At 40.2% G+C, this 12,881-nt stretch overlaps 1 protein-coding gene across 2 annotated transcripts in view; it reads right to left on the reverse strand.

Annotated features, from left to right (window-relative positions):
- Window positions 1–2,328: 2,328 nt before the first annotated feature.
- ldlrad3 (low density lipoprotein receptor class A domain containing 3) overlaps window positions 2,329–12,881 on the reverse strand; it is a 110,111-nt gene continuing 99,558 nt past the window's right edge. For both annotated transcript variants that reach the window (XM_074677688.1, XM_074677687.1), the window contains exons 5-6: window positions 4,885–5,278; window positions 2,329–4,284 (exon numbers count right to left, since the gene is read on the reverse strand). In XM_074677688.1, the coding sequence (XP_074533789.1) occupies window positions 4,080–4,284; window positions 4,885–5,278 (599 nt within the window). In that variant the 3' untranslated portion in view covers window positions 2,329–4,079. The remainder of the gene's footprint in view (window positions 4,285–4,884; window positions 5,279–12,881) is intronic.

Consider the following 12,881-nt stretch of genomic DNA (forward strand, 5'->3'; position numbering starts at 1 on the left):
TGATTTCCAGGTACCGGGTATCAGTACCGTGTCGTTTCAAGTGTGTAAGGCACCCATCCCTACTCATTATGGATTTATGATGAACATGTCACTGATGTACTGTAACTCTTGACATTGTTGCACCTCACGCCTGCATTACGTTGAATCCAAAATGCTAAAGACTACCTGGTGAACACATTGTTTGTAAAGTGTGCAGTTTAGCTCTCTTTTTACATACACATATACTACAACTTTGATATCTGGAACTTTAAGGCTGACAATGGCTGTGTCACTAAGCAATACATAAAAAAACATACACTGAACAAGTCCTTACTTTTTAAATTTAACTCCTCAATTCTGGAAAAAGTCAGACACCTCTGAGTTCAGTAAGGCAGGAGACCTGGTTGTCCAGTGTTGTGGGCTGTACCCATTTGTAAACTCCTGGTAGGTTTCCATTCATTTCAATGATTACTGATGTTGTCATTTTCTTAAACCCTGGCTCATAAAGGTGTAAACGTGTCTGTTTCTGTTGAAATTTAGTTTGGGTGGTATCTTTGTTTCTTTAAAGCCTGTAGACACAGGGAGTTGATCTGAGTGCAGCAGGCAGACAAGCACACCAGACCTGCATCTGCAAATAATGCAAGAAACACAAAAGAACAAAACAAAACAGACTTTCTGATTTCATAGTATAACAAAATTTCCGAATAAAGCATACACTTAAACTAGGTCTGAGTCTCTAAATGTTTGTAAAATAATGTGGCAGAACCAGCCTCGTATGTAGAGACTCGTGGCCTAGCCTGGTTGTTGTTTCTCCTGGTAGTTTTTTCTTTAAAAGGGCTGAGCTGGCAAGTATCTGTTGTTGTTGATACACTATCTAGTATTATGTGGTTCATTAAATACTATAAAGCAGTGTGACAGAAAGGAAGACCCTCATCTCTGCACTCTCGATGATTCTACAACTCTGAGCTCTGTTCTTTATGGTACTTTGGTGACATCTGCTGGTGGAAGGGGAGAACTGCAGGCTGTGTTTTAGCTGGCTCTATAATAAGAAAAATACATAGGGGAGAAATGGAGGAGGAATTCTTAATAGCATCAAAGAAACCTTAGATCAGGGGTTTGCAACCTGTGGCTGTAGAGCCTCTTTGACTCCTTTGCAGTGGCTTCTTGTAGCTTTAAAAGAATAACATTGAAACAAAGAACTTATTATTTTACAGAAGGTGTTGATGATTAATGACATTTTCAGTAAATAAAACCATGTTTTAAAGTTTTGTTGAACTAAATATGCATCACATCATCTGCTTTACCTCCTACAACATCAGCAGCCCAACAACTTTCCCTGTGTCTGTGGTTCACCTCAAGTTTCACTCTTCTGATAAGATAAGTACTACATCAACAAAAAGACAAATCAGGAGGAAAATTGAGATATTAATTCTGTGTGGATGAATTCATTAAATTGCCAATGTATCAGCTTAATACACATGTTTGATTCGTGCCCAGGCACTTGCAAACAACAAAAATGATGAATTGAGCAACATTATCAATACAGGTAATCAAATTCAAACATTCTTATTTTAGTTCTGAATTCGAACATCAATAGATATTTTACTTACGTATAGAATTTTATTTAACATATTGTCTTAAAGTTGATTTTCTTGACTTTAATCCAGGTGAGATGAGGCAAAGTGTCTCCTTTGATAGTAAAGGTTGCAGACCCTGCCTTAGACCAAGTAACAATACCCTAGATCAATGCATTGTCAATTTAAAGCGTTCAAGGACATCTACAACTGACTTTAGAGAAAAAGACTGCACTCTAAACTCCTCTTCTGTTTGCAGAAAAAATAAAAGCACTGCCATATTTCAAAATGAAACATTTGGTGGAAAAAGTGACTTTCACTTGAGCTATAAAAGTCATGTGAAATACAAGTTTTTTATATTTCTGAACCTGTTGTTCATATTTGGGGTCTATGTGCCAACTAAGAGTGCTGGACTCACAGGTTGGGAACCCTCAAACTGAACTACCTGTATTTACAGTTACAGTAAAATGAGATACACTTCCATAGCAAAGTGCTAGCATGTTTAGCATTATGTAACAATTTTTAGGATTTTTTTTTTTAAACACAAGGATGTGAATACTTGTTCTATTTCTCCTGGTGATGACTCAGGAGGTATTACCATTCATAAGATTTTATTATTATTCTGAGATTTGTGCTCTGACATTTGTGTCTGGGGCACAGGCTGGCGGTATAGCTGCAGACTTTGCAATAACCATATTTTTCTGGTATATTACAGCAGAGAAAATGTAATATTGGATTTCCAGGAAGACTCATACACACAAGAGCTGAGTGAGAATTTTATATTACTTTCAATATACAGAATACAAGGAATAAACAGATTGAGATGGGCTGCTTCACAAAAATGTAAATAACAAAACTCATAAGATCAGAAAAAAATGGAATTCAATCTTAACGTACTATAAACCAAATGTATATAAAAACAACAGAACAGAGAGACTGGTTTTATCCTGAGAAATGCTTTCCAGTTGTACAGCAAATAGCATCGATTCTGTTTGACTCAATGAACCTTTGCACATTTTTAATAAACAAAGGTGCAGGCAGCAGGGGCACATGATCATTCTTCTGGAGGGTGAGATCCTCACTTACAGGTTTATAATCTTTGGTTTGATTGATTTTTCTTGTGGCAGCGCTGTCATCGCCAGCTCTGGAGAGGAAGAAAGATACAACGTACAAATACATTTACACATTCAGCTTCTGCTTTAAACTCTACTCTTAAATAGATTTATTTACCTTCCCTACATCTCATATGTACAGTGTCAAACAAACAACTTTAACAAAAAGAAGCAACGATCAAAATACAACGCAGGTAGTACATGTATGAACACAGATCCTTCAGATATGAGTTTCATCAGTCAATGTCTAATACTATGAGGAGGATTTTAGGAAATGACACACAACTGGAGGTATATACATCACAAATTCTTACACAAACTTGGACAATCTGATCCAATGCGAGATTATAAAATGTTTTTCAAAAATGTGAATGATGTTAAAACAGGCTGTTTTTTAAAGGTGTTTAAATCAGATGATTGTTTTTTCAAACTAATCTTATTCAAAGGCACAAGGCACACATCAGTCTGGCAGGAAATAAGGCCTCGAACAATAGTAATCTTTTTTCTGTCTCTGCCTTGAAAGAACATTAATATTATTCAAATAGAAATGTTATAAAACAGAGGTGGTTTTTTTTGTTGCTTGGAGGAATGACTTATGAAGCTTGCTTTGAATAAATACTCAAAGCTCCTGCCTAATGTTATCCAGAAAAAATGGTCCCCTTCACATTTTCTATCTTAAACTGGACCAAATGACAAAAAAGAAGATATGAAAACACTGTGAAAAAGCTGAGTTTTAACTCTATCACTGGGTTGATAGACTTGCAGGTAAGAAATGCAGCTAACAAGTTAATTTCAGAGTACCACTGATTGCTTTTGTGCTTCTAGCTACATGTGTGTGACCACTTAAAGTCTTGAAGTCTTAAAAAGGCGGCACAAAAAAGGCAACAAGTATGCTGAGGCAATAAATGTAGCAGTAACTGTAACATTATCAAATTTAGCAATTCAGGTATTAAACAAAATCATATTTTTTTATAAAACCTACTTTGGAAAACACTGTTGTATGAAATGTAACATGTGATGTGACAAAAAGCGATGGCCAATTCAGATGTGATAAAAATGTTAGTAACAGACTGTAGTCAAAGTCAGACATCATATGCATTATCTCTTCAAGGACAGCCTAATACAACTGATGGAGCGTCAATCAGACGTGTACATCTTGTGGGTGAAGTGGAGCCTTGAAACCAGCAGGGGGAGCCTGCGAACAGCCTCAGTGTTGCAGGATGAGCTCTTCCCAGCACAGCCTCCAGTGAACCAATATACAGGCAGTGAGTAACAGTTGCTGTCAAGCCTGCAGTCTCTCAGCCCCTGTAGGTTCTCCTCAGCAGGACTTTGTTTTAGACTGTCCTGGCTTCACGTGGCTCTACAGCCTGGTCCTTCAGTCTCTTTGAGTCCACAGAGTCCACAAGAGAACGTCTCACAGCTGGTCAGACTGCTCTCTGGGGCTCTCGCTCGGCTGTGCGCCTGAGGCCACAGTTCTGGGTGTGGAGGGAGCTGAGAGATGTGCTGCGGGTGAGCTCAAAGGATCTTGTGGGTCCTCGTACTGAGGCAGCTCACCCTCTGATGGAAGCTCCCCATCTGGGAGGTACGGGGGAGGAGGGAGATCAAACCAGGGAGGGCGACTGGAGAAAAAAAAGAGAAGAAAACATAAGCTATACAGAGACTGTATGATTAATGATTGTGGACTGGGACCAGCGGCTATGAGATGTTGTTTAGGCTACGAGTAAAAACCTGCCCACCATGACTGTAGAGTTTTAACTCTGGAGCTTTTTGCAGTGGAAAGCTGTTAAAAGTAGCCTGTTCCACCTTATTACTGTGCACTTAGTAAATGCTCCCTATCTTAGCGCGATTATTTTAAAGCAATCACTGACAAGCTTTTAGATGCAAGTTTTATGTTTTGTTTTATGCTGAAAGAGCATCTGCTTGATTCAAGAATCTAAAAGCAGCACCACTGGAAGAAATGCTGACAGACTGATCTGGTATTCAAAATGTTCAATACTGAAGTCTGTGTGTGTGGGAAAACTGATGAAATGGAAAAAAACAACAAGTCCATCGTCGTGTCTCCATGCTTTAGTAACAATTATATGCTACATGATTGATTTTACTTTGCAAAAGAGACAACTTTCCCTAACATGGTTGTATTAGCTCTAGACTTCTGTTTCATCCCTTATTGGATCTAAGAAAACATATAAAACCTGAAGAAGAGAAATGATCCCTCTCACCTGACGTCCAGAACAGCCTGTGAGTATGACGGAGGTGAGTCTATGGAGGGTAGTCCAGAAGGATACAGGGTCCCAGACAGCAGCTGCAGTGCCTGAGGAGTCGAGCGGTACTGCCCAGCTGCAGTAGGAGAGTCTGAACCTCCTGGGTGGACGTGGCCCCGCTCCAAAATGACCAGACGTGAAAGCAGAAGAGGTTGATGGTGATGGTGGTGATGCGAGCTCCCCCTTACGCCTCGGGGCAGCAGGACACTCCGCTTCCTCTGGTGGTGAAGCACCAGGGCAAGCAGCGCCACCACAAGGACGAAGATGACGGCGCTGCCTATCACTGCATAGGTGATGCTGGGGTAGTAGCGGAGGCGGTAGTCCAGTGTCACAAAATCCTGCCCCGGAGCTTCTGTGGAAGAGAGGAAGGATTATTGAGGATGGATGATGGAGGAGGCTGGAGAAAAAGGAAGATGGGTTTTGGCAAGAGAGATGAGGACAGAATAGAGTGAAAAGAATAGAAATGAGAGAGAGGAAGAAAAATGTAATAAGCAACTGAAAGTTGTTAAAAAAGGATGGTACGCTGTGGATCTGGGGAACAGGGACATGACAAATAAGAAAAACATTGTATTCCAGGTTCATTTTGAATTGTGTTTGGTTTAATTCAATAAGGGAAGGAGATCAGTGTGCTCCATTATGAGCCAAACTGCAGTCAGGCTCTCCAAAGAGCATCCAGGGACAGGACAACAAACAGGGCAGCTTGCACAGTGAAGAGGCCAGTTCAAGCAGCTGCTTTGGAAGGAGTGACCTCACTCTTTATCATAAATACAAGAGAAGGAACAGGGAGGCTGCAAATTCTTTGCAAGGGCATAACAGCTTACAGCGGTTTCAGATAAAACTCGACTTGGACTGCTGAGCGTTGAAGATGAGAGAAGGCAGAGGAACACCAGGGGCCGTCACAGATTACCATGTTTGTCGCAGGGGGAAAGGGGATGTCTGCAAACTACTTAGAGAGCCGTGGCCAGCAGTAAAAAAAAATGCAGAGCAGCCAACCTCGCTGCCTGAAATGAGGGAAGGGACTTGAGTAATTCCAAAGAGCAGCACAGCTTATTATTCCAGATGGGATAAGGGAATAGCACTTAAATATTTCCGCTGACTGATATCACAGAGTGAGAATTTCAATCAGGCACTGGGATTGAGGGCTCATGTAAATGGTGTTTCTGGTTTCTACCAGCTCACTAGCACCATAGAGAGGTGGAAGGAGTGGATAAGGAGCTGTATTTATTACTAAGGTAACTGCAGTAGGACTGCACTAATGAGAAATGTGCAACATAAAAGTATTTTACAGTGGCTGTTTGGGTTTAAATTACAGAAATGCCTCAGGGGGCTGCAAACATCAAACCTCTGTTTGCCTCGTTAAAGTTCAAAACACCCAGTGCAATACTTCCTATGTTCTGTGCTCAACATTTCTCTGTTTCTGCTCAAGAGATGGTGTGGTACATACACTAATGCAGGCAGTCCAAGCTATTGCCCAAAAAGCCTGCCAGAAAGTGGTCATTACGAAATATCTGGAGGTTGGATCGATAGTTTGAAAATGCTTCCATCTGTAAGGATTAAATCCTCTGAAACTGCAAAGCAGGCTGCCGTTTTGACTCTTTTTGAAGTACTCCAGACTTACAGGCTCTTGGGGGATATTGCGTTTAGCACGGAGCAGAGATTCCCCCCACATGTACAAGAAGGCTGGAGAGACAGGGCCTCAGAGGATTCAATGAAACGTGCACAGCTCTGTAAAAAGTCAACTCAAATGACCCTGTAAGATTAAGTTACATGTCTGACCCAAAAACTGGACAAAGTATGAAGGGAAACTCTACTTTCTGAATCCCTGAAGATGAATTAAGATTTTATATGTACTGGAATCAAAATCAGACACTAGTAGAATTCACAATGTGTTTTTTATTATGGAGGGTAGTTTAGCATTTTGGAAGATGGTCATATTTGCTTCCTTAGTGGGAGTTAGGTGAGAGCAGTGGTTCTCGTTTAAATGAAGTCATTAAAAAACTACAGCTAAAAACTTGTACAGACAAAATAAATACAAAAAATTACAACAAAAATGTCAACTGAGCTCTCACCCAGTGTGTTTACATGTACGCAACAGTCCGACTAAGGTCATAGCTAAAGTCACACCGAGCCGAACACCACAGTGAACCGAGACCTGCCGATTCCAACCATAGTCTGATAGGAATCGTATTATTCTGAATTTCCTGAGGGAACCCTCCTAAGGGATTAATTAAGTTTCTATCTATCTATCTATCTATCTATCTATCTATCTATCTATCTATCTATCTATCTATCTATCTATCTATCTATCTATCTATCTATCTATCTATCTATCATCTAGATGTGTCTATTGAGCTATGCTTTTTCCAATTTTGGTCTGACTAAGCTGTTAACATACGTTTCAATGGTCCAATCTTACTCTGACTAAGCTCATAGTCTGATTTCTGAAGCTGCATGTAAACATCCTGACAACGGTTATCCAGTTGGTATTTTCTGATTTAGTCCGGTGACTTCCTTGTAGCAGGATCAAACAAACCACTCATTGAGACCTAATCTATGAGCTTTCATATACATTTCTCTTGTACTTTTAGTTTATCTCGGTTGCTTTTTCTCCTTGTGGCCTGTAGCAGCTAACCATTTAGCCTCTATAGTCCACGTTATCATCCACAAGGAAAAGACACTGAACCCAGCACTGTGGATGCTGAAGTCCCGAAACAGGTTTGATTCCAATTAATGGTATGATGCTGAAAGACATTCCCCACTCTCTTCTCCTTGTTTCCTATACTATATACTACCCTGTCCTCTAAATAAAGACAAAGGCATGTACTTAGCAGCCTCTATTCTCAGTGTGTGAATGAGTGAGTGCAACATTTAGTGAAAAATCAATTGGAGTGGTCAGAATAAGTAAAAATCCATTTGCTAGATGTGTTTCTAACTCAAAGCTATGAAAAAGGTAACTTGGTGTCTACTTTCTCTTTAACTTGTAGAAGGCTGGAAGTGATTTTGCTCTAATATCAAAAAGTAACTTGTTTAAGACAAGATTGCTGAGGGTTAGAGAGACCCTTAAAGCTCAGTATTTGTCAGAGCATCTGTTTGAACAAAGCAGAAAGTGATCATTAAAGAGGGAGTTTTCTCTGGACTTATTTTCTCCCCCTTTTTTTCTCCAGGCACCATGCTGCATGTTTCCTGTCAACCTGACCTTGAAGGCCTGTGGGAGTCTTTTTTAGTGTGTGTGTGTGTTTATATTTGTGTGTGTGTGTGAGAGGGAGAGAGGTAGAGAGCACACATTCTGTTGAATTCCCTAACAACAACCAGCCTGGCATACTGCCTATTTATGTACCAGTGTGTAGTCGGGGGCCCCATAGCTTAATTAAATCTAATCTAATTCAGATGCTCCACCCTCCCGCTGCCCCAGCCAGCCACCAGCCAATAAAACAAGCCCCCCCCTCAACCCCTCCCATGTGATTCAAAATTGCCCAGTCCTTCACGCTACCAATTAATTATGAACTGGACTCTAAGCAGAGAAAGACCGAGACAAAGATGAATTATTTCCATAATTACCCAGTAAAAAAGCTCAAATAAAGAGATCCCACCGCTGCCACCCTATGTGGCCTATCAGGTTTCAGCGCCGTCCTTTGGGAGCAGAGAAAACACACACAAAAGGAACTCATAATGCTGTAACATTAACAATAGAAACCTATTCGCTACAGCAGCGATAAAGGCCTGAAAGACTGTTACAAATCACACAGGAGATGAAAAGACAGAAAAAAAGACAGAGAGCGGCTATGCAAGCTATTCCCCTGTCAAAGGAGAGAGGTCCTGTGTGTGTCTGCCCCCCTGCTGTGTGTGTGATTGAGGTCTACGTTCAAGTTTCAGCCCATTTTTGAGCTCTCAGTTGTAGAAACAACACAAAGGCAGGTGTGATCGTGACATGCAAAGATATACGAGGGAGTCTCTATATAACAATGGCTACTCTGATTAAAGAGAAAAGAGTTCACACCAGTTTAAAGAGGTGCTTGGTTGGAAAATTTTAAAAAAGATAAATCTGTCTTACTTCTGGATTTTATCAAAACAGTGGATTCAAAAACCATAGTCCTAAGTTTACAGACAGATGTTGCATTTTGCACACGTCGCTCCTTTCTGAGACAGGAATCAGTGTTGGTGTAAGGAACTCAAATCAAATCTGAGTGCTCATCTTTTTGTCCTGTTTCTTTGGTCACTTTTTCTGATATGTTCAATACTGCGAGTACTCATAGAGCTGGGTCAAGCTAACATTTCAAAGCGTTTGTACCAAATTCATCTGGCCACCTGTTGTGATGAAAGCAGAACATCAAAGGCTTTCCTGTATTGTCCAACCTGACATGAAAGGCTCAAGAGTCCAGGTAGCTCATGCTGGTGACCCAGAGCGAAGCTGATTGGTCATTGTTGATCTCAGATGTTATGTTGAGGGCGAAGGTAACTTATTTTGTGCCTTGTGCTACACAACAAAAGTTAAATTCAATCCTTTCTGAAATTGATATTTTAAATTCCAGCTGTTATGATAACAGATGAGCCATGATGTACCTATAAACGTTAATGTGTGGGCACAGTCTCTGTGACATCACCCATTTCTTTGTGATACAACGTTTTGAGGCCTATCGTCAGCAGGTGCCATACTGATGATGCTGAACTCAACTGAGCTCTGTTTCCTGTGTGGACGAGGTGAAAAGAGCGGGTGTTAAGCCTCTTTGCAGACAGGTTAAGGATGCCTTCCTGTCAGTTAGGGCTGGGACGATATGGTATTCTCACAATTTGATTCTATTCCGATTTTTTGGGGTGCTGATTTGATGTAAATTGCGATTCTTCGGTATTTAAACATTTTGCAAATTTTAGCTTGCTTTTTTTTAACACCAGACCATGTGAAAAAGTTACATGATCATGTCTACAAACTATATCAGGAGCTATATTTTCTCATAAAATGCACATCACATAAGTCAGAGAGAAACATTTCACCCTCTGCTGGAGGAAAGTGGTAACATTTTTTTGGAATACAGTTTATAAACAAAGACTGAAATAAAGAATTTGAAATTCTTTTTTTTTTGACAAAGATTTTGATATTGCCGAACAAAATTCCAATATATCGGTTTTTGATTTTTTCTCCTAACCCTACTGTCACTTTTGTCAGCCATGCCCCTAAATGAGCAAAACTTGTGAGTTTAACTACCTTGAAATAGGGCTGTAAAATAACAGGAATTTTCAAAGTTGAAAACTTTGTATGGGAATTTTTGGAAAATTACAGGAATTTTAGGAGAATTTTCAGGAATTCACATTAACTGCATTTACCTGGTCATATACAGGTATAAATGTAAAGCGCTTTGGTTTGTTACCATGTCTAATGCAATATTTCTAAATCAAATTGATAGGAAAAAAAACTCCAAATCTCCAAAATTTCAGATTAAAACTGGCGTAGAATTTTAGAAAAAATAATTTAACTTGACTTGACTGCAACAAAGCCCTGAAAATGTCCAATATTGCCAAGCTCAACTTCTCATGGAAATTTCTGAAAAATGCCCTCAATTTTCTAGAAGTTTCCCGCCCCCCTTTGCAACCCTAATTTGAAAATACAAATAACTAATTAAGTAACCCTGGTACAGAAGCAGATGAAGAATCAAGATACTCAGACAAAGAATGTTTTGAATAAGCTTTATACATGTTAAGATTTGAAACGACCAGCTTTTTTGACTTGTGTATCTAGCTTTAGGTGTTAGCTTAAATCTAGACTGCAACTATGGTGATATAAGTTTCTGAATTCAGTCAAATATAAGGGTGTAGTTTTGGAGTAAATCATCACCTGATCTGTTATTTAGGCTGCTGACCCACAGACAAACATGCTGAAAATGTGCGTGAAAAAGTGTCTGTGTGTCACAGACAGAGAATATGGAACCGAAGAGCTGGGGAACAAGGAGGACGAGCAACATACTTTCCTTATGACAGCCTTTTCACATTGTTGAACCATTTTAAAAGATGAGCCGTTTGCGCTCTTTAAATTTAATATACAATCTTTTTTATATCAGCCATGCCTACTGGAACAAGTATAATTTTCCAAATGTGTTTCAGGAGATCGTTCGTTGGCTTCCTTAAAATAAAGAGGCAATACTAACAGCCTGTCTCAGCTTTAGAAGGAGCTGGCACTCTGCGAGTGACTCAGTGATTGTTTTCTCTCAAGGGAGTAAACATTACCCCACCACTGGGAAATTTGGAGTGTTTATGGGTGAAGCTGCATCATCTAAGTGGTGCACACATGGATCTCCTTGTGATCTGCATTAATAACAACACTCTGCACCTCTCCGAGTCACATAAGCACCTCTACCTTTGCTTCTATATTGTATTCATAAACTCATAAACCTTCCGTATGTGGAGGATTGGGGAAGGGGGCAAGGTACAGCCTTTCAACTCAGCCACTTTAATTACATCAGAGTGCCTTCTTTCCTCTCCCCCTCCTCTCCTCTCTGCGCCTTTTGTTTCCCCCTCCTTTATTACCTCCCTCCTCTTTCCTCTCAGATGGTTCCCCCTCTCTCCTTCATCCACCATCCCACTCTACTCTCCTCTTGGTGGTAATTTACCGTCATGGAAAGTACACGTACCCTGCCTTTATGATATACAACAACTGCACTCAGCTTGGATTATATACACTCCATAAAATACTTATCAACGGTGAAAACCCACCCAACTTCCATTTCCATCCTTCAGGTTTCTCCTGTTTCCTCTTAACACTCTTCCACCCTGTGCCCTTCTTTATGACTCCACTCACTTTTCACTTGCCCACCATTTTTCCTTTTTTTGTATTTTGTTTGCATTTTATTATCTCCAGCTTACATCAATCCTCTAACCCCTGCATGAGAGGAGAGAAATATAGGGACATGAAAAGGTCATCAGCCGTACAACAGTGGCCAGAGAAGTAGATCTGGTATAGCAGACTGGTGGATGAGAGAGAAAGGAGGGATAAGGACAGTATTTATTGTTTCATGGGCAAATAGTTCATCTCTCCGATAATAGACTGAGGGGCATGAACTTCACATGCAGAACTGAAATCTATTACAAGAAGAGACAGAGTGGTACAGGCTCCTGCTGTGTGCCTTCAGGAACAAGAACACACTAGACCTCTTCTTCTTGTGTTGCTCTCTTCAACATTTTTTGTGTCATTCTTTCTAAATTAAACTTCTAAACATTAAAAAATGCAAGTAAAAGGAAGCAGGGCTCAAAATTCACTTTAAACAAAAGAGCAGGTAGGTGCCATTAGGAGCACCCATCCAAAATGTACCTATTATTTCTTGAATTAGAATCAACACCCCACTGGGGCTTACAACATCAAAGGGCCATGATTTGCAATTTGGCCTCCTGGATCCCTGACCATCCTGCCAACCATCTGACCCCTGACTCTTCTTGAGTTTGCCATTTTCTCTGTTTTTTGGCTGAGCTCTGGGTGTAAAGTGCATAGATTTTGAGGCCAAGGCCTTGTCATCTGCAACATCTATCCTTTAGGCTTTAATGAATGCAGCACACTGTGCTATTTACACAGCAAAGCCATTCCAATTTTTTTAGCTCTTCAAAAACTGTGAGCTGCCTTTGCTAAAGGTGAGACCAGCGGCTAATATTAGCCAATCCAAAATCAGCATTTAAAGATAATCTTAAACTGAAGTTTGACTGGTTATACACTGTAAGTCTTAGACTGAACTTAATGCAAATAATTGTTGAGGTGAAACATTGATTTTCATTCCCATTTCCATTTCTCGCCTCATGTATAGTAACAAATTTCCTAATTTGCACTCTCCTTCTCTTCAGTCTGGCTTCTTGCAATCATCTCTGTTGGGGGGACAAAGATGCAAAAGGAGGATGCAAAGATGAAACTCAAGGTCTTTGGAATTTAGTTCTTGACTGATTTCACATATCACTGAACCTCTCATTGGACGACACCAATC

The sequence above is a fragment of the Halichoeres trimaculatus genome, unplaced genomic scaffold (genome assembly GCF_033239565.1).
Source record: "Halichoeres trimaculatus isolate MK-OKI-2021-1 unplaced genomic scaffold, fHalTri1.1 fHalTri1_scaffold_10, whole genome shotgun sequence".
In the NCBI taxonomy this organism is placed as follows: Eukaryota; Metazoa; Chordata; class Actinopteri; order Labriformes; family Labridae; genus Halichoeres; species Halichoeres trimaculatus.